The 19,417-nt window shown below is 38.6% G+C and overlaps 1 protein-coding gene across 2 annotated transcripts in view; it reads left to right on the top strand.

Moving 5' to 3' along the window:
* The window catches only part of BCAS1 (brain enriched myelin associated protein 1), a 52,575-nt gene extending 36,680 nt beyond the window's left edge, over positions 1–15,895 (top strand). For both annotated transcript variants that reach the window (XM_085314086.1, XM_085314085.1), the window contains 3 exons: positions 5,596–5,661; positions 9,002–9,268; positions 14,834–15,895. In XM_085314086.1, coding sequence (XP_085170212.1) covers positions 5,596–5,661; positions 9,002–9,268; positions 14,834–14,908 — 408 coding nt within the window. In that variant the 3' untranslated portion in view covers positions 14,909–15,895. The remainder of the gene's footprint in view (positions 1–5,595; positions 5,662–9,001; positions 9,269–14,833) is intronic.
* Positions 15,896–19,417: the final 3,522 nt, after the last annotated feature.

Here is a 19,417-nt window from a genome sequence, read left to right as displayed (position 1 = left end):
AAAAAAAAAAAAAAAAAAAGGAAAACAGAGCTATGTCACAAAGTGGTAGCTCTAATGCTCTTCTAATCAGAGCAAGGGCTTAGTCCAGATTTGGCCTAGACAGACAGAACTAGAATGCAGACAAACACCCATCTTTATGGGGAACAGAACTGTATTAACTGTCTAACTGGTCTTGCAGCTTTATAAATCCTTTTGTGTTGATTTAGTCTAGTTTTGACTATCAATTCCAAACAGATCCTAATTATTTTAATGTATTTATTGCCCTTGAAGCATGTCCCAAGTAGTTTCTAGTAAATAACTTTTGGATTACTGGATACTTGCCACCCTGTTGCATAGAATCCTAGCTATGTAGCTGTCATACAGCTATGTGCTGTCTGACTGGTCACCTGTCTCACTCAGTATTACTATTTCTGATTCCTAAGGCAGACAGAAGGATTTTAAACCACTCCTAAACAACTAGCCTCTCTAAAGATTTTGAATGAATTATTACACATGCTGAAAATGAAAATGTTTATGACTTCAAATTGTTTGCTGGCTTCTCCATTTAAACCTTCATCTCCCTTTACAAAGTCTTGATTTTCCCACAAGAGACTATACAGGGAAAACAGGAAAAAGTTTCAGTGTGGGGGGGACAACAGCTGGGATGAGTACTGTAGAGAGAAGACACAGGGCCCTCTTTGCCCAGAATAGCTATATTGTCAGGCTGTACTGGAAGGTATAATTTCCACTCAGAAATGGTCTGTCTCCACTGTACTTTTCTCTTGAGGTCTGGCAACCCTGCAGTAATAGTCATTAAACTGGAGGCATTCCTGAGCCAGCTTTTAAATAAATAGCTCACATTTTGGCACCGTGGAGCTCAGAGCAGACTAATTTCATTTTTTTGTGGGCTGCCATTTGCAATCTCCCCAATCCTCATGCTCATATCATTAGTCTACTATTCATACTAATGCTAGTTAATCAAAAAACTAACCTAAACACATGAGACTATGCTGCACCTCTGACTACAGCATGAAYGTAGATCTGGAGGAACACAGCCAGGTGCCTGACATTTGACCATACCATTATACTTCCTGCATGTTTGTGAGGATCTCAGTCCTTATTACCTATGACCTGAAGCACCAGAGATAAAATGATGACTTAATAAGTTTGCATCTCTTCAACACGTTAAAATCTTTCACTTACAAAACTGGACAAACCTCAGTTCCTAAATGTATCTCCTGATATGCCATCTTGCATGGGAAGATACTGTGGCAAGAGGCTTCTAGAGGGAGTGGGAAATGCCTTGAAGAGATAGCAGAGCCTGTACAAAATGTGCCATCCATGTGATGCAGGTCACTGACTCATCTGGCACCTTTTCTCAGGAGCACTTTTTCTGGCTTGTTGCAGATAGAACAAGTGATGAATTTGTATAAGATAGGATTCTAACAAGCATGAGTGTTTAAGGTCGCTGAAACAACCAGGCTTGTCAATGGGACAGAATTTGCAGGACTTCCTCAATAAAACTCAAGCTCCTGTTTGGTGATATATTTTGTTGTTCAGTCTCCAATCTAGTGATAGATTAACTATTACTCTGCTTGCTGAAAGAGACTGACTTAATTTTAAGTTTACATGATCACCTACCGTGTTTCTCTTCTGCCTGCAGAAGACGATCTAAATGATCCTTACTTTATAAATTCCTGCAAAGACAGGAGACATTTTTGCCTTAATTCCTTTTGTATCAGTCTAGCTCCTCAAGTCAGGATGTTAAATAAATGTGTCCTTTCATACCTTCACATAACCAAATAAGCAGATATACAAGCAAAAAAAAGAAAGGCAAGCAAATTAGAAAGCTATTGAAGGAAATAGCTTTACACAGTGCATAGTCCACTGGTACTCTGTGCTACAAAGTGTTTTTGCATGATTTAAAAAAAAATAGAGAAAAAGGATTGTTGTTTTTGTTCATATTAAGAAAATCCATAGTTCTGTTACACAGATTAACAGTGAAGATGCCTAAGAAAAGGCAGCTTATCTCCTTGAGAGTCAAGACTGGGATTCAGAAAATTAAGTTTAATTCTACTTCATAGTCTATCGCCCAAACAGCCAAGTTACTTATTCTCTATATGCCTTGTATGCTGTGGGGATTGAGGGTGTATTTAAGTTCTTATCAGTTAAAAAAGAAAGAAAAAAGGAACATTAGGCAATTTGAAGATTCGTATGCTTAATTTTTGCTTATCAAACAAGACAGCAAGTCCCTGATTATTACATAACCCACAGAGTCCTCTCCTGCAGAAAGGAACTGAAAGAAACTATCATTGCTTGTGTGCCTGGTGGGAAATACCCAGTGCGACATRTGTTGTCATCAGTACTCCACAGGATGGTTAGCAAAGTTCAAATTGTTGTATGTTCTCGGGGAAGCTAAGGAGAAATGAAGTTTATTCATGGTGGATGTACATGAAAACTAAAAAGTCTGAGTAGGACAATCTGCTTTAAGTAAACTTAAAGAATGTCAGAAATACATTTCCTCCTACAAGACATCCCTAATGTAATACTGCAACACTGGTCGTCTTCCTAACCTTGATTATTCTCCAGAATAGAAAGCATAGGCGGAAAACTACCTATTCAGTTTCTGGATTGAGTTCCTTGATCTATTTAGGAATCTCTATATTCAAAAGAATCTTTAAATCATTAGATCACCATGGAGAAAGAAACATCAGGGCTTAGGGAAGAAAAGTGACGTATTCTATTCAGACAGCACCAGCACACGCACATAGCAATTAGACATTTAGATCCATATCACTACAATTAATGCTGTTGATGTAAGGATAACTGTTGCTAAAATCAGGAGTATTTTACTCTGGAAGAGGCAGCGTGCATGTCACAGGCTGCCTGCTGACTTGCTCAGTATAGATGTCCATTCTTAATTTATACGKATTGTTTGCAATTGCAAGGGTCATAAATGTCATCAATGAGGTTGAAACGAGAGAGGGTTAATATACTACAAAAGCCATTGGGAAATTATAGTAAGATATAAAGTATTAGTTTAAAGCCCTGTGATTCAATGTGATGAAGAAGTATCATTGCTCTTTTATCTAACTAGGCCACTTGTACATGAATATGAAATCCTGTGCTAACTCTTGAAAATGTCACTCATGCCTCATTAATCAAAATCAAATAGCTCTTATATACAGAGTGGGATACAACTGACCTGATGAAGATGTTTTAATAGAAACAGCTACACCTGAGCTAGCCACAAAAGGTTCCCTTTAAGGACAATGAGTAAGCACTGCCAAAGACTAAAAAAGTAAATATCTAGAATTGGTTAGATGATCTAAACTCAGAAAGTTCCTATTTTTCTCCATAAAATATAAACAGAGATGTGAATTTGGATATGATAGAGCCCTCCAAAATCTCTATTTTGATACATTTCATGGACACATTAAAAGCATAAAATGGCATTCTTTAATTACAATGAGAAGAAATACTAAGGTTAAACTGAGGTTCACACCTTTGTCTTCTACCAAGAAACTGATTGACAGCACAGATGGTCTGAAATAGCACTGGTCTCTGCAAATAAAATGTCAGCTATCTGGCTTAATGAAAACACTCCCAAACAGAGTAAATCATTCTGGAATAACAAAAAAGGCTATTTACAAATAGCCTGCAGTTGTAGGAATTATTCTGCAATGGCTATGCTGGCCCCCTGTCTGACATAAATAAACTTTTACATAATGATTAGCTTTCTGATTCAAAAATAATTATTGAAAAATAATTATTTTATGTTGTTCCACCTTAATTTCCCTTTGTTATTCACAAAAATGTAGCAACCGTATTGCCTGACCCCACCCTTCTTCATTTAAAGATAGGCTGATCCACCCCTATTGCCATAGAAAGCAGAAAACAATTTCAGGAACTCAGCAGCAGCAATCCTAAATGATTAAAGCCAAGAATAAAAAGTTAGCAGTGCTCCTGAGCAAAATCTTTAAAATCATTAGGTAAAAGTTTCACTGAAAGCAACCGGGAACTTTGTCTAGGTTAACGTCCACAAGCCCTTTACTCTTTTATGTTCTTCTGGTGAAAACTCAGACCAATTATTAAAGGCTGATTAAAGTTSTTCTTCTTTTAAAAAAGAAAAGGTAGCAAACTCGCTGCTCTTATAGCATAAACTTTCTTAACATCATTACATTTCTCTGAAGGCATTTAGAGAGTCCCTGAAATAGAAAMGCAAACTAGATCTTATCGCAATACATCTTCATACACTCTGGAATGAGTTACTAGCCTGTAACGTTAAGACCGACCGCACTGTGCTTCCTCTCCTCCATTTCTACAACCTCTCACACAGATAAAAACTGTCATGAGCATAAGCGTGCAAGAGACTGAGCAAAGGCACGTTCCAGAAGGAGAATATTTTTTTCTCGTAATTTGTGACAAGCAATGAATTGTCATAGAATCATTTAGTTTTTTATCATGCTGCTGCTACGTATTGATTTTCCAGGTTTAATAGGAAAATCGGATGCTGAAACAGATCCTTGTTGTAGCATTGTACATAGGATCAGGCTGATAAYGCTATGCTGCAAGTAACAAATCTACACGCTGCAAAAAACCACAAATCTGCCTGATCTATCTTTAGAGCAAAAGTCACATCCTTTCATTGTTTTTATTGAACTTACGAAATGAAAAATGACATTTAAATTGAGGTACTTTGAAATTCTGGAGTTTATTTTATGCTTTATTACTCTGTGGCTTAAATGATACTCAGGAGAATACCATGTTGAATTCTCTAACATGCTTTTAAATTAAACATGCGCATACTATCCCTTTTGTTTCTTTTATATTACTAATAGTAAACAAAATCCAATCTAATTGTCACAGATCTTGTAATATTCACTCATTGAGCCAGTTTTGTCAAACAGGTTTTTGTTATTCTTAAAATACATAGAGGGGATCATATCTTAAAAACGTATTTCAGAGTCAAGATTTGCTTTCAATAGCCGGCCTGTGCTATAGCCTTGGGGTTTGCTCTGATTGTGCTGGCTGGGAACAGTGGGCATTGAGAAGAGCTGTTACTCTGACGCACATATTCATTTGAGAAAGAAGGCATAAACTGGAAAGTGAAAATTGGGAAAAATAGCTACCAATGACAAAATCTAAAAATATATCCATGAAAATGGGTAGGTTTTAATTATTCCTTATATGCACTTAATATGATGGTTGAATTAAAAGTCTCATTAGACCTTATAAGATAGGGTTGTCTCTGAAATGCAAGCAAAAATTCTGTTCTCAAAAAAGAAATAAAGGTTGATAGTGCTATCTTGTTTATCAGATGATATGATCTAGGGTCCACTGAGACCCCATTCATATTTCTTAAGCCTAAGTGGCAAAATTGCCTTCAAAAAGGCAATCATTTGACATAGAAGTGAACTGGCAAAAATCTCCCTTAGAGATGTGGGTACTTCAAAAATGTCAGTGGATATTCTGAAATGCCGGGTTTTGTTTTAGTGCGGTAGTGATCATCCTTAAATCGAACCTTGAATTGTTTGATTCATGTGTGTTTTCATATTGAATTTGTATTTAAACCAAAAACCTAGTTAGAAGTCCTATAATCCTTTGTTATTTTAGTCAGTCAAGGGTGATGGAGGGACAACCAAATCAGAAGAGGTAAATGGTCCAAACCCCAATCACCAAGTAAGTGCCTGGATTTTTTTTTATCTTTTGGTGATGGGTTGCTGTCACCTAATTCCATACAACTCCTGGCTTTGGAAATATAACTGTCACTGTCAGAAAAGCGATTCATGCTCACTGTGTTTCGTGTATTTTTCTATTTCTCTATTTATTTGTTTACTTATCTGTTTATTTTAACTACTCATCCTATTAAACATGATTTTAAAGAGTCACTGTCAGATTAAAAATTATGCTTTTTTYCCAAATGTTTTCCTGTTGTTTAAACATAATAAAAATCATTTTTCTGTTCAGTTTTGTTTCTCTTTCTCTCTCTCTTCCTATTATTTTACTTTCCGCACATTCCTTGACTTAAACAGTGAAACTAACTACATACATTAGAATAATTTTTTTGTAGATATATTTTTGTATTCTAAGGACAAAATTATTTAGATGGAAACTATATGGAAGAAAAGTGAGAGTGAAAATTAAAGCTTTTCACTGAAATTTAAGGAAGAGCAAGAAAAAAATCCTTATTTCATACAATAGTTTGGGGGGAGTTAGACAATCTGGTCAGGTGACTAAAAGTTACAGTCTTGCATCCATTTCTTACTAAGTAGCAATCAGTTTCCTTCCATTTTTTTAAACCAACTTCTAAGTCTTCCTTATTATCTCACTTACACTGGTATAAATTAGCACAATTTTGCTATATAAAACAGCTCAGGAAAAGAACGTATCTGCTTTTGTGACTTTTTCCTTTTTTAGAGTTTGCATGAAGCAATCTCCTTAAATTATCCTGTACTGTTTCTGGAATGCTGTGATTCTTGTTCACTTTTCATTACTGCCATTCTGCATGCTACAGAAATGCATCAGATCATTGATCCAAAGTCCAGTGAAATTTATGAAGTCTTTCTTTTGCATTTAGAATGGAGCTCTGGATTAAGGCCTCTTGTAACATGACAGGGAAAAATACTATCCTGCTAATCTTTTTTTTTTTTTTCTTTTTTTGTCCCCCTGTGGCACTGTTAATGCCAAGAGAACTAAAGCAATCTGTCAAGTGCAGATCAACCTTTAGAATAAGAAACATTAACATGTTTCATTATTCATAGCTTTCACTTTGTATTTCCTGAGCTGCTCTCATCAATATAAAATGTGCCAATTTCCTGCCTTTCAAAGTTAATATGAAACACCTCAAAGAGATTATCTGATTTTTACATATATATATATATATTTTGCCTGGAAAATGTATTATGAATACTTTTAAAGTGTTTAGTTGGAATAACATCAAAGGCCCAAATCTGCTTATAGAAATAGTCCTGTTGCATCCAGCTTGAATTTTGCTGCAGTACCATAACTACTGGGCACTTAGATAATCAATATGTGTGGTAAGGAAGAGTCTATTCTAATTTTTCACCCACAAAGTAAACCCACAGATTTCACAGAGTGTTAAGTCATTCTAGCATCTTTGAACACAGACATATTCAGCCTCACAAGTGTATTTGGGGTGACGTGGTTATTTTTGAATTGAATGTCCACATCTGCTACTGCACCAGAGAGAAATATTTCAAAAGAAAACCAGGGCAAATAAGAGTTATAAGGATCCTGTCAAGCTAACTGATGGRGCCAGCAAACTGAGTGCTTCCCCTTCTCATTCTGAAATGAGAATAAAAACCAAGCAGAATTAAATTTGGGTTTATGAAGCTCCATTCGTCGTTCTGGGAGAGATCTTGCATCACTTGGGCACTCAAAAGTGCATCTAAGCAGGTCTCTTTCCTCAAGTGAAGTGAACAAGATGCAGACAGTGTGCACTGGTTGTGTAGTTAGAGCAAGCAGTCCTCTTGTATTTTGAGGTTATTGAATTTGCTTTAATAAACTACTGGCTCTCAGATTGCCTGCCTGTGGTGCATGGGGCTACTGATCATAGGATTGCACCTCCAGATTTCACACATTGTCCTCATGTCTCTGCTGCAGAATGTGAACAAAGAGAAGGAAAAAGAGACTAACTTCATGACCATGTATTCTGTATATAAAAGCAGACAAATCCAGATATAAGCAAATATACACCCCCTTATAAATGTCTGCCCTTAAAGAAATAGTTAAATATAAACATGTATTTTGTTGAGGACTTAATGCATTCAGTTTTGACTATTCAGCTTTCTTAAAAAATTTAAGTGGGGAAAAAAGAAGAATCAAGATAAAAATGTCACCCCACCTCTTTCTTGATTTCCTAAAACAATCCTAGAGATTGGGTTGAGAAGTTTTTTTTTAAAATATATATCTAATAGGTTTATTTACATACTATTTCTCTAGAGTTTCTGCTTTCAGATTTTTATGTGAAATCATGATATCTACAAATTTCCTTGTTTTTAATGAAAGTTAAGCTAGTCATGTAAGCGGATAACAGTAACTCTAAGCTTTTAGAAGAACACTAAACTTTTCAAGAGTAATGGTAATATTCCAGAAGTTGGGAAAACTGTACATCATTAAGCTCTGAGCTATCACCTGAGTGCAAATGTCATATTTCCAGCACTTAAATATGACAAATAAATAAATAAGGTAATATGATTTTTGGCATAAGGAAAAAGAAAATCCTATTTGCAAGCAGATTTCCTAGCAAGAACGTATCTAGTCATTTGCTACTGTGGTAACAGTTTCATTGTCTTATCTTCCTTGACAGATCTGAATTTTTTTTCCTGTGAACTTCAATCATCTCCCTTTCTTTTCTGAGTTTCATAATCTTTGCCCCTTACTATAAATAGGTACTCTGTCATTACATTTATCTTTGGAATATTCACTCTCTCTTCTTTTGCACTTGTACAAGGAATTTGCTGTAACACTGGCTTTCCATAGCCAAATCAGTATGTTGGATTAATTAATTAATTAATTTTTGGTGGAGTGTTGCAGTTTTATAGTGGACTCTTTTTATCCTTTACTTTGATACCAGTTACTTCCTTTCTCTCTCAAACCCTACCCCTGCACTTTTCAGCTGCTTTCACAGCCTCAGATGCAGAAGTTGAGGGAGTCACAGTTTAAAGTGCATGCCTGTGACTCTTTGCATCTTCCCATGCATGTTCTCTGCCTCCTAAAGCAGCTTCAGCGTAGACATATACATAAATAAAGTAAGTCTATGCAGTAATGGCTTTTATCTTGCAGTCTTTGCTCTTAAGTAATCCTATGAAATCTCCCTAGGAGTACTTCCTAAAGTCAAGGCTACAGGAGCCAGTCTCAAACTCTGTAAATGAAAACCTGTTGGATAGCAGGATTTCTTCCTGACAGGTTGCCTTTCATTTTTTAATGTATTTATGGATCACCTGCCAAAATGTTTACATCTCCCATTAAAAATAACCATTGTTTGAAACTGCTTTAGACATCAAACTCCACAGAGAGGCCAGTTGCCCCAGCTGAAAGTGAACCTGTGGGCCAAAAGAGCAAAGAGAGTTCAAAAGACAAGAAGTCGACAGTGGAGCTGAGCAAGCAAAAAGGCAACAAACAGGAAACCAGAGAACAGCTAGACTCCAGAGAGCAGCAAACAACTGAGACTGATTCCATCCAGAATGGAGGAGACACTTCAAAGGAACCCTCCTTCAAGAAGACAGAGAAGAGGCAGTCCTTTGGAGGGTTCTTAAAGGGCCTCGTACGTTAATTTCATCCTATCTTTTTAAGTCATTATTCAACTGATTTAAACATCAGACCTGCAAGTTGCTTGCCACATGAGATTTGTGCTGTGGTGCATAGTGCTCCAGCTGGCACTGAGGGTTACAACAAAGAAGTGCAACTTTACAAGCAGCTTGCAGGACTAAGGCAAAACAAGAGCAAGTTTTTAGTCAAAGGCAAAAAAAACCCACTTGGACCTCAGGGTAAGTCATAGGCAAGTACAATCTGCTATGGGACAGCTATACKTGTTCCCATGCCCCTATTTAGAGGTTCATGCCCTGGCTACACAGATGACTCAACTCTTCCTGTAGCAGGTACTGAACCACCCATAAATTATGGTATGTATATTAAGGAAAAGCGAAAGAGTACATCTGTCTGCAGCGATGCTGCTTCAAAGCAGCATGGGCATCCCTTGCAAGGAGAGATTTTCTCCAGGAGCAAATCAGGGTAGACCTCTTGATGCATGGGAGGTAACAGAGCTGTCACTAGATAAGCTCCTTGCATTATCAACCAGTAATAGACTAGTTAGTGCACAAAAAAATACAGGTGTATTTTTATTTCCTACCTTATTTTGTAAAATCTCACTTTCAGCTTGCCATGTTCCCTTCACCAAAACCWGAAACGTAGATACAAAAGAATTTAGGATACATTTCTACAAGGCTTGGTATTACTGATGCAACTAGTGCTTCCTCATAGCGCTCAGTAGATGGGAATTCCTCTTTCTTTTTTTCTCTTCTTTTTCTTTTTTCCCCTCCTTGAACACATTCAGAGGTCAATGCATAAACAAAAACACAGGTTAGACCTGGGATTGCCTTTCAAGCCTCAGTGCAAGAGGACAGATTTCCATTGCTTTTTATAAATCAATTGAAAGGAAGTAGTTTACTTCTTTTTCCTTGCAATCTGCCACAACAGCATTGAATCCACAGAGTTATGGGGTCATTTTTAGCATCTTTTAGAAAGCTCATTTGCAAACTGAGCTTCATCACAAATTCAAAGCACTGATTTGACTACATTACCTGTAATGCTTCGTAGTGAATCTGGTTTCTCTGAGACACACAGAGCTTTTTACTTTCTTCCGTACTCTGCTTCTAAGGCTGTCATGAAAGAAAAAAAAACAGGCAGCCCTCTGGGCCTAAAAGAAGAAAAGTAAAGTAATACATGTTGAGATGATAATCCTGATTTGAAAATTAGCCCTGTTAGAACACTCTGTTATAAAGTTAGACAGCTATACAGACCAATATGACTCATTTTGAGGCAGATGTTTTTCCACATCATAAGAAGTGTTTAATTTACACACATTTCACAGAATTACTCTATATCCTACAGAGAGCTATTTGCATTACCAAAATAATTATGGGTTAGCAGGACTATTAAGAACAAAAGAACAAACTCTTTCTGTGGGATTTATTAATAACAATCCAGCCACTTACTTCTGCTTTTTGTGTTTCACCCCGCTGTTCTGTGGTAAAATCCTAGTCCATTAAGAATCAGTGGGATTTTCCTGTAGATTTCACTGGAACAAGGAAGTCATGGAGCTCACTGTAGTAACCAACAACTTCCATTGACTTCCATTAATCTGTGGCACCCACTGAAATCAAGAGGAGAAATCTTCTTGCTTCTTATAATGTGAAAAAAAAAAAAAAAAAAAAAAAAAGGCCTGATGCTTAATAGTTATCTATAAGGTATATTAGCTAACTGAAATTATCAAACGTGTGTGTTTGTGCACATGTACTTTTCTTTCCTCACCCTTTGCCTCCAAATTTCTATATGAAATTGCCCTTGTGCACAATGTTGGTGTGACTGCGTAATGTATGAGTCACACTCACAACTGCAGTGTGTAGCTGTAGTATTCTGCAATGTGTGTTTGAAACTGCTCCTCCCCGCTCCCAGAAGTGAAATCAGGAGTTCTGTTACTTCAACCACTTAGAAAATGGTAACAGATCTCTTATGTCAACTGGAGGAAAGGGGAAAGAGACACATTTTTCTGGCATAGGTTATCTAGAAATGGGTAAATGTTAACTACCTCTATTATTTCTAGAGATAATTGAGATTTGTTTTCCTGATCTGGAGATTTGCTGAAATTAAGTACTGAGAGCTTTCCTCTGTCAAAATGCTCACTGAAGCCAGTGTATGAGAAAGAGCTTCTCTGCTTGTTGACAGCTGCCCTTTATTTTGTATAATGTCATTCACACAAACTGTATCCAAAAAATCTTTTGTAGAGTTTAACAATAGATACAAATTTAGAATTATTCCAGAGATTAGGAAGTGTAAGCAAGCAAGGAAACATCCTTTCAAGTGCAAGTTCTTAGAAGACTCAGAGATGCAGGAAAGGTATCTCTGATTCAAAGGGGATGAGAAAGCTTTTGATCAGAGGTAAAAAGACGAAAAAAAGGAGAAAAAAGACAAAGAAGGAAGAGATGTTCTGTGAGATAGTTTTGCATGTTCAAAGAGTAAACTAGGCAATTTGACTGTGTAGTCCCTTATCTTCTGCTGTATTTATAGAGGCCGATGGGATCCCTACATCTTCCATCTCCCATTAATAGGAGATGGTGTTAAAAAAMCAGTTTTGATAACAATATAGTTGATTTGGCCAGTTTATTGTGCTTTTGAACTGGGAAAAACAACCTGCTCCTGAAGTGATTAAGTATATATTTCCATTGCACTGGACATTCTGGCTTCTTCATACAAGAATTAAATTTAAAATCAAAGAGATATGGAAAAATTTTCACAGAGAATGACCACCTCTCTTTCCATTTCACTGACAAGATTACCCACACCTAAGAAATCTATTCTGCAATGGGTCCAAAAAAAATCTCCACATTTTCTACATGATCAAATTAAGTCTCAGGAAGGTGTAATCATTAATCTAAAAGTATTACATCAGAAAGAAACCAAAATTTCCATTAAAGATAACAGCTCTGGTATCTGGTAACAACTTCTCAGACAAAATATTGAGCTCTGTGCTGAGAAAATGGAAGACTTTTAACAGGAGATTCAGTAGGCCTTACTTGCTCACATAATCCATGYCTACTGAACTCCCCCTAAATTCTGGTCAGCTATTTCAAAAGCAGCTATTTTAACAATGTTCACTCCTGAACCTGTTGATTCCTCTGGGAAAGCACGCAGTGTTAAAGGATGTCATAGTGCAGGAATGCAGCTGACGAGAATACTTCAGTTCAGGCAACTGCTCCCAGTTGGGCTAACAAATGCTGAAACTTTTGATACAAACAGAGCCACTTAGGCAAGCAAAAAGTGGCATGGCCTAGCTTGTACAGTTTTGGCACAGACAGTAAGGTCCCATAACTGTCCTTAGAGCAAAGAAGATGAATTTGTAACCTAGATAATTTAGAAAGATTGGTATTTCCCAAAAAAAAAAAAAAAAAAGGRRAAAAAAAAAAAGAAAAGAAAGAAAGAAAAAAAAACGCATTGTTTTCTGAGCTAAAATAACTCATACTGAAGTTGTTGGAGGTAGGAGCTCTAAGCATGCAGAAACTATCCTGCTGGCCTATTTCAGATCAGAATATCAGGTATACTGACAAAAGCTTCCCAGGCACACAACCTGAAGAATAAACTACCCCAACTCTATGACATTCCTGTGCAGGCAGTTTGAAGTGTTCTGCCCAAATTAAGTATGTTCCAGCCTAACCACCACAAAGGGGGACAACTTCCACTGTGCTTATGAGGGCTATGCAAAGTAACTGAGAGCAATCTGTGAATCTATGGCACGTGTGCTTCTGAACCTGACAGCAGAGCCAGAATTTGTCCGTTAAAATCACAGGAACAAAGTTCTATATTTAACTTAAGGCTCGGAAATTCCAGTTTAACAAGAATCATTGGTGAGTTTCTTTCAAAGCTTCCTGTTTCAATCAGCAAGCCACCTTGAAAATGGGCGCAGCAGGGAGACTGTAACAGAGGCAAACATTAACCTATCTGCAAATGTGCTAAATGAGTCAAAATGGGGATTATCTGAAAGGAGCACGCAGTCTGCATCATTTATAGGAGGTGCAGCAAATGGTATCATCTTATTTCTTAGGTCATCCTAGAAATGGTTTAATATCATTTATTAAACCACACACAAGAACAGTCAGCTGACAGACCCCAAGCTAATCTTGTAATGCAGGAAATCATTTAACAGATGTCTAGACTGTTAGGATTACTGGACAAATTTGGAGTGACTAGCTTGTTTGGTATTGTTTGACAGACATTAGAACCTGTTACATTATATATTTTTAAGTGTCTTTTGTTGCTGTTGGATATAAGTAGCCCCCAAAAAATCACTCTGTTCTAGTGTCTGTTCCAAATTCAACATCAATAAAAGTAGAAGCAAATTCATTGCTGTCCGTGGAGCTGTAACTGCCCACATCAACAAAGGATTACAGTTAGCAAAAGGCAGAGGATTCTCTTAGTCCATTGTGATCGTTAGCTGCTTTTTTATATATGCTAAGATTTTCAAAGGCAAAAATTAAAAGGATACCAATGAATTCAAGCCTAATAATCAATATATATATAWAAAAAAAATTGCTGCTAGCTCCTTAGAGGAATGAGGAAGTCAAGATCTTTCACTCTCCCAGTTTGCTACAGAACAGTCCTATAGTGACCTAACTCATGAGTCAAGTTTCCCACGTGTAATATATTGTGTGAAAGGACAATTAGCATATGATTCTTCACAGTTCTTATTGTAAGGAAAACATTTAGCAGTCAGCTATAACTTTGTCACTATACTTTTCTGCTAAGCCCACAATGATATAGGCATCTGGCTACAAAACAAGATTTGCAACTGCACACAGATTTAACTGTACCCTCTAAAAGAGTATTTGAGGATCCATTTTGCTGTTCTGAAATGTTTAATAGTCTCAAGGCCAATAAAATTGGGTCAAAGCATCTTAAACTAAAGCCAAATTTTTGTCAATTACTGGTCAAAAATTTGGTTGGTATATCTAGACCAGTGCATTTCCTCCACCTAAGCCAGATTACTGTCTTGAACTGATTCCAAAACCAAAATTGTATTTGTAGTGTAAAAAAGCTGTATCACTCTAACATTGTCAAATACCTGTCATGCATAACAGTATTTAATGTTCCTTTAACTTAGAGCAGATCAAGGCTGGCTATAATATAACTATTAATCATGCTTGAAGGACTCTTAAATCAGAGATGATGGTTTCAGTGAACCATCTGGGCCAGGGATATTTTAGTGAGAATAATGCCAGAACTACAATACTACAGATACACAGCAGCATGTCTCTGATTTGGTTAGTGCAGTTTCTGAGTACAATTTCTTCCTATGCTGACTGAGAAAATTGTATTAATATAAGCAATCAACACTTTTAGGGAAAATTATAGGCAGTAGCATTCTAGGATTGTCATGATGCAGATGGTTCTCATATACTTAAGTGTATTTTCAAAAGGGCAAATGAAAAAAAAAAAAAAAGCAGTGAGGTGATATGAGTAGAAAATGCCTGCTAGCAAAGTTCTAACATGTAATTCCAAACTTAACTGTTATGAAATGTTCAACACTATTTATAAATTTCTATATCTTATTCCACAGGGTCCTAAAAGGATGTCTGATGCCGAAGTGCAAACAGATCCCGTGTCTATCCTACCTGCTGGGAAATCCAAGTAATGAATACACTTGGCTGCTGAAGGAGCAGCAGCTGTCTATGAGCTCCCATGAAGTAAAGATGACTCATTATTTTYCTTTATATGGCTGTCATCAAATATCTGAGGCTAAAGCAAACATTGTTGTATCATTTAAGGTATATCATTTACAGGATTTGTTGATTAGATGCTAGAAAGTAGCTGTAAAGATTAAACCAAAACTCTGACAAGAAGCAATGTGTAGTATTACACTTAAAGGGAGGTTATATGGATGATTTTAAGTCTATGGAGGGTAGGGTATGTAAGGTAAGAAAGTGGTAGTGAATTAAATAAATGGCAGAAAAAGTGCATGTGACAAAGGAATGCAGTTTGTGCAGCAAGGCATGAGAAACAAATCCTCAGCTAGCGAGCTTTAAAACAGCCCGGGGCAGGGGGGGAGAGGAAGCTCTTTTGATAAACTTTATACTTAAAAGTAAAAACAACCAAGCCACCTTCTATGGTTTTCAACAGTGCTTAAATTAGCAAAGTCTACATTATAATAGAATCAGTGATTATAAGGTTATGCTTCATATTGGTTATTAATGTAAAATAAAAAGCTAAAATGCAAAGGCTTTACATGATTGAGACAACTTCTCTCTTGTCTTGGTGAGGTGGGATAACAAATTAAAAACTATTTAAAGTTCTAATAGGAACACAAGGGGGCACCCACATCCCCACTGCAGTCCTAACTCCAAGGCCTTGCCTACAATCTTGTTATTAATGTTTTTCAGATGATAGGAAAAAACTTAGTTGTTTCATCAAATACTTGTTTATATCCATACTTGTAATTAATCCCAGTAAAAACAAAATCAAGACTGATCAGGTCTCTCCCTGCTTTACAAGACTCTTGTAATAACTAGTTAATAAATTTTACAGAAAATTAAGATTTCTGTGGTTTGTTCAACCCTGGACTAGCTCAGACAGGGAACCATGGGCCTGACTCTTTAATTCACACTAGCATCTGAATGATACTGTACTGTATATTTTGATTTTCTTATGATAAAATAAACTAATACTTATCCTTTCAAAAAATTCATTTGCCTCTTTAATCCTAAAACTAAGTTTGTTATTTATGTCCCTGTTTTCTGGTAATTGATGCAACACTAAATCCATCACATAAAAACTGCATAAATTCGACATAATCTGCAGATTTACATTTCTTACTAGTTATAGAAAACAGAGGTAAAAGAAATATGTTGCTCCATAGGAGTAACGTTGTAGGCAGATGATATTTTTGCAGTGGCCTCTGCTAACCTGTAGACTAGTAGTGAAGAACCAAAACTTGTTTCTGGTTCTCTGCACACAGAACACAAAAGCCTGCCTTCATCTTTTAGTTACAACAGTACTTTCTGTTCTTCTCCCTAGCACAATGGGCCTTTGATGCCAGAGAAAGTAATATTAATCAAGAGTGAGTGCTTACAGATTTTAGACCTGATTCATAATGACCTATTTCTACATCAGTTAGGACCAGTGACTTCTGTGGATCCTCATTCATGGTAGCAAAAGAGACGAATAGGGCATGTTATATCCATCTTTGCAGCAAAAGAAAAGCCTTAGACTTTGTCTCTGCTATAGAAGGATACAGCTTTAATTAGATCAATGCATGTAAAGTTATATTCAGCGAGGTATCSACCAATGTTACATTCTGGTATGAAAATGCCAGATACCAGTACAGTGATTGTTATCAGAAAAAAGGAATATGTTATACAGTGTCTTCATACGGGTGCAATTTCCTCTATATTAGGGTAGCATTTAAGTAATTTTCATCTAAAAATATGCTCTGGGTAATTTATTATACATATTATTATTATAGATAGACCAGGCCTTCTGTGGATGAAAACAACTGGAGAACACTTCCTGGTCTGCACTTTAAAGTCTACACTGATTGCAAGTCTGTAGCTCTAGAGACAATTAGGAATAGTGGCCACGTGATCTGACAGTATCACTTGGCAATGGGGCTAATTTCAGGAATCAGGAAACCCTCTTGGCAGAAAAACAAGAAAACCAGTAAGTTTGACTGTGGATGTTCTTATGCCACTGAGCTATTATTGCAGATGAAATAACGGTTAGTGTTGGCGCTGCCTCCCACATAGAAACTCCCCGTTTGGTTTGATTCCTCTCTGGTAACAGGAACAAAAGCTTTGAAGAAGCAGAGTCAGCCTTCTCATAAAGCAGCAGCAGATGAAGCCCCAAGAGGAAGAAAGGTCTTAGGAGATGCATCCACAGTTAAGTTGAGCTTCCGCATTCCACATGTCATGTAAGAAACATAGAAGTTTAGCTTTTACATTCAGGCTTGGTAAAGCTTAACAAGTCATTTGAAAATCAAAGCTTTGGAAAAGGCTGCAATCCAAGACAAATTAAAAAGTAGCCAAACCACTACACTGCATTAAGGTTCTGTTGTCAACAAATAAGCTCTGTCTTTATACCCAGGACCTTTTGATTGGAATTGAAGCAAGTTTGATTGCTTCCGTGATCTTAAGGTGTGTTTCCTGCTAGCATTTTTTAAAGAATATTTAAGAACCAAATGCAATGTCAAATATAGAAATATCCCATGGAATGAGTTAAAATTTTTACCTTTTGCATAAGGCCTCCCTCTGCTGTCACAAGCACTGCTCTTCAAAGGATGAGTTATCTGTGCACCAAACTCCACAAGCCAAGCGCAAAAAAACAATCAGATCTTGCACCGAGTTCAGTGTTGCAGGTTTCCCTAACCTGAAAGCAAATTATCCACCATGAAAGTATATTCGAGCTCAATTGTTCTGCTCTGGAGGCTGTCCAGATGTTTAACTTCATTAAACTTCAAGAGGGTTTTTATAGATAATTCCTGGCAAAACTGCCCTAAGCTGACTGTTGTGTATACAGCCTCAATGGAACAATGCAATTTCCGGTATTAAACAGTCCACCCTTTAATTGTGTGTATAACCAGCCGCTAATTACCACTGCGCGCAAAATAACTTTAGCTGCTGTTATTTATTTATTTGTTACAAGCACTGCCTACAGACTCTTACCAGACCAGACAAGTGAGGAAGAGCGCGGCGGTTCTCCGCAGGCTGGGGCCTGTGCGCAGACGGCCACGCTGGCCCGGGCCTGGCCCAGGCCGCGTCTCCGTGGGGCTGCCGCGCCACCGTGTCCCGTGACGCTGGGGGCCGCGGGGGCACTGCCCCACGGCGGGGGGGAAACCGAGGCAGCGGAGCGGCGTGCGCTCAGGTAGGCTTCGAGGGGGGGGCTGCGGCCGGCGCCCCGGCGCCCGGCTGCTTTCTGCGGGAGGTCTGCAGAGGAGGGCCTTGCTGGGGGCCGCAAAATGGCGGCGGGGCGTGAGGGGAGGGCGCCAGGCGCGTGGCCGGCGCGCGCGACTGCTGCTTCTCGCGTGGACGCCAGAGCAGCGGGCGCCGCTCGGGAGCAGCCCGGAGGTGTCTCCGTGGCCTTTCTCAGTCCGCCGCGGCGTGCCGGTGCTCCGGCGGGGATGCCCCGAGCCGGCCCACCACCTGCGGCTTCCGCGCGCTGACCCAGCCGGGCCGCTGCCCGCCCTCGGCCCAGCGCCGCCTCCGTCAGGAGCCTGAAGAGCGCCTCCGAGCGCGGCARGAGGCCAAGGTTTTGGGTTGGGGTTTGCTGGCGCCGAGGCAGAACCAAAGCATGCAGGCGAGTAGCGGGGCTGGCGGCYGGCGCGGCCGCGTTTCGCCCCGCTACCTCCGCCCCCGGCGCTTGGAGCGTGCTTGAAGGCCGCGGAGCGCCTTCCTACCCGGGAGCGCTTACAGCGGGCTTTGAGATGGCGTCGGCAGCAACGGCCGCCGCGTCGTGCACGAAAGGGGCAGCGTGACAAAAGACGGACAGGAAGGGTTCGCAGCACAGGTTCCCACAGGCTGTGGGAACTGACCCTGTTTTTGCGGCTGCGGATGGAATAGCTCTGATTTCTGTACACTCGTTTGGGAGTATCAGTCAAGAGCRTGGATATACCATCGACTCCACCTCTTCTGGATAAAACACCCCAGGTCTTTACTGGCAGCTCCAGCAGCTTAGCAGTTCTGGGAACACAAAAACAGGAAATTCTGCACCAGCCTTGACAGAGGCTGAAGATGTGTATAAATTCCTTAAAGATTGTATTATTTGTTGAAAACAAATTATCAGAAGCCTTGAAGAAGAATATATCTCTTATCAACATGCTTTGCTTTTACTTAATCATTTCCTATTAAATTTGTCACCTACTAAACTGTATAGGAAAACAGCCTGCTGCACAGGAAACATTGACGATTTGCTTTTAAACCGGAAAGGTACAAAGTCCAAATTCCTTCTTTATCACATCCCACTGTAAGCAGGTGATGCAGCATTTGACACTACCCCCTCACTTACCTTTGCACAGAGTAAGAGTAAGGTCCTTTGTGTTTCTTGCAATACATGGAGAGTGATAAAAACAGGCCCTGGATACAATCAGACTCAGTCTTCGAGGACACTCGAAACATGATTAGAATTTGCAAACTCATCTCTGCTGCAGTACTAT

Source organism: Rhea americana, unplaced genomic scaffold (assembly GCF_003343005.1).
Source record: "Rhea americana isolate MKP2758 unplaced genomic scaffold, rheAme1 scaffold_4, whole genome shotgun sequence".
In the NCBI taxonomy this organism is placed as follows: domain Eukaryota; kingdom Metazoa; phylum Chordata; class Aves; order Rheiformes; family Rheidae; genus Rhea; species Rhea americana.
The sequence above is the reverse complement of the archived record's forward strand: the minus strand, read 5'-3'. Positions and strand labels throughout refer to the sequence as shown.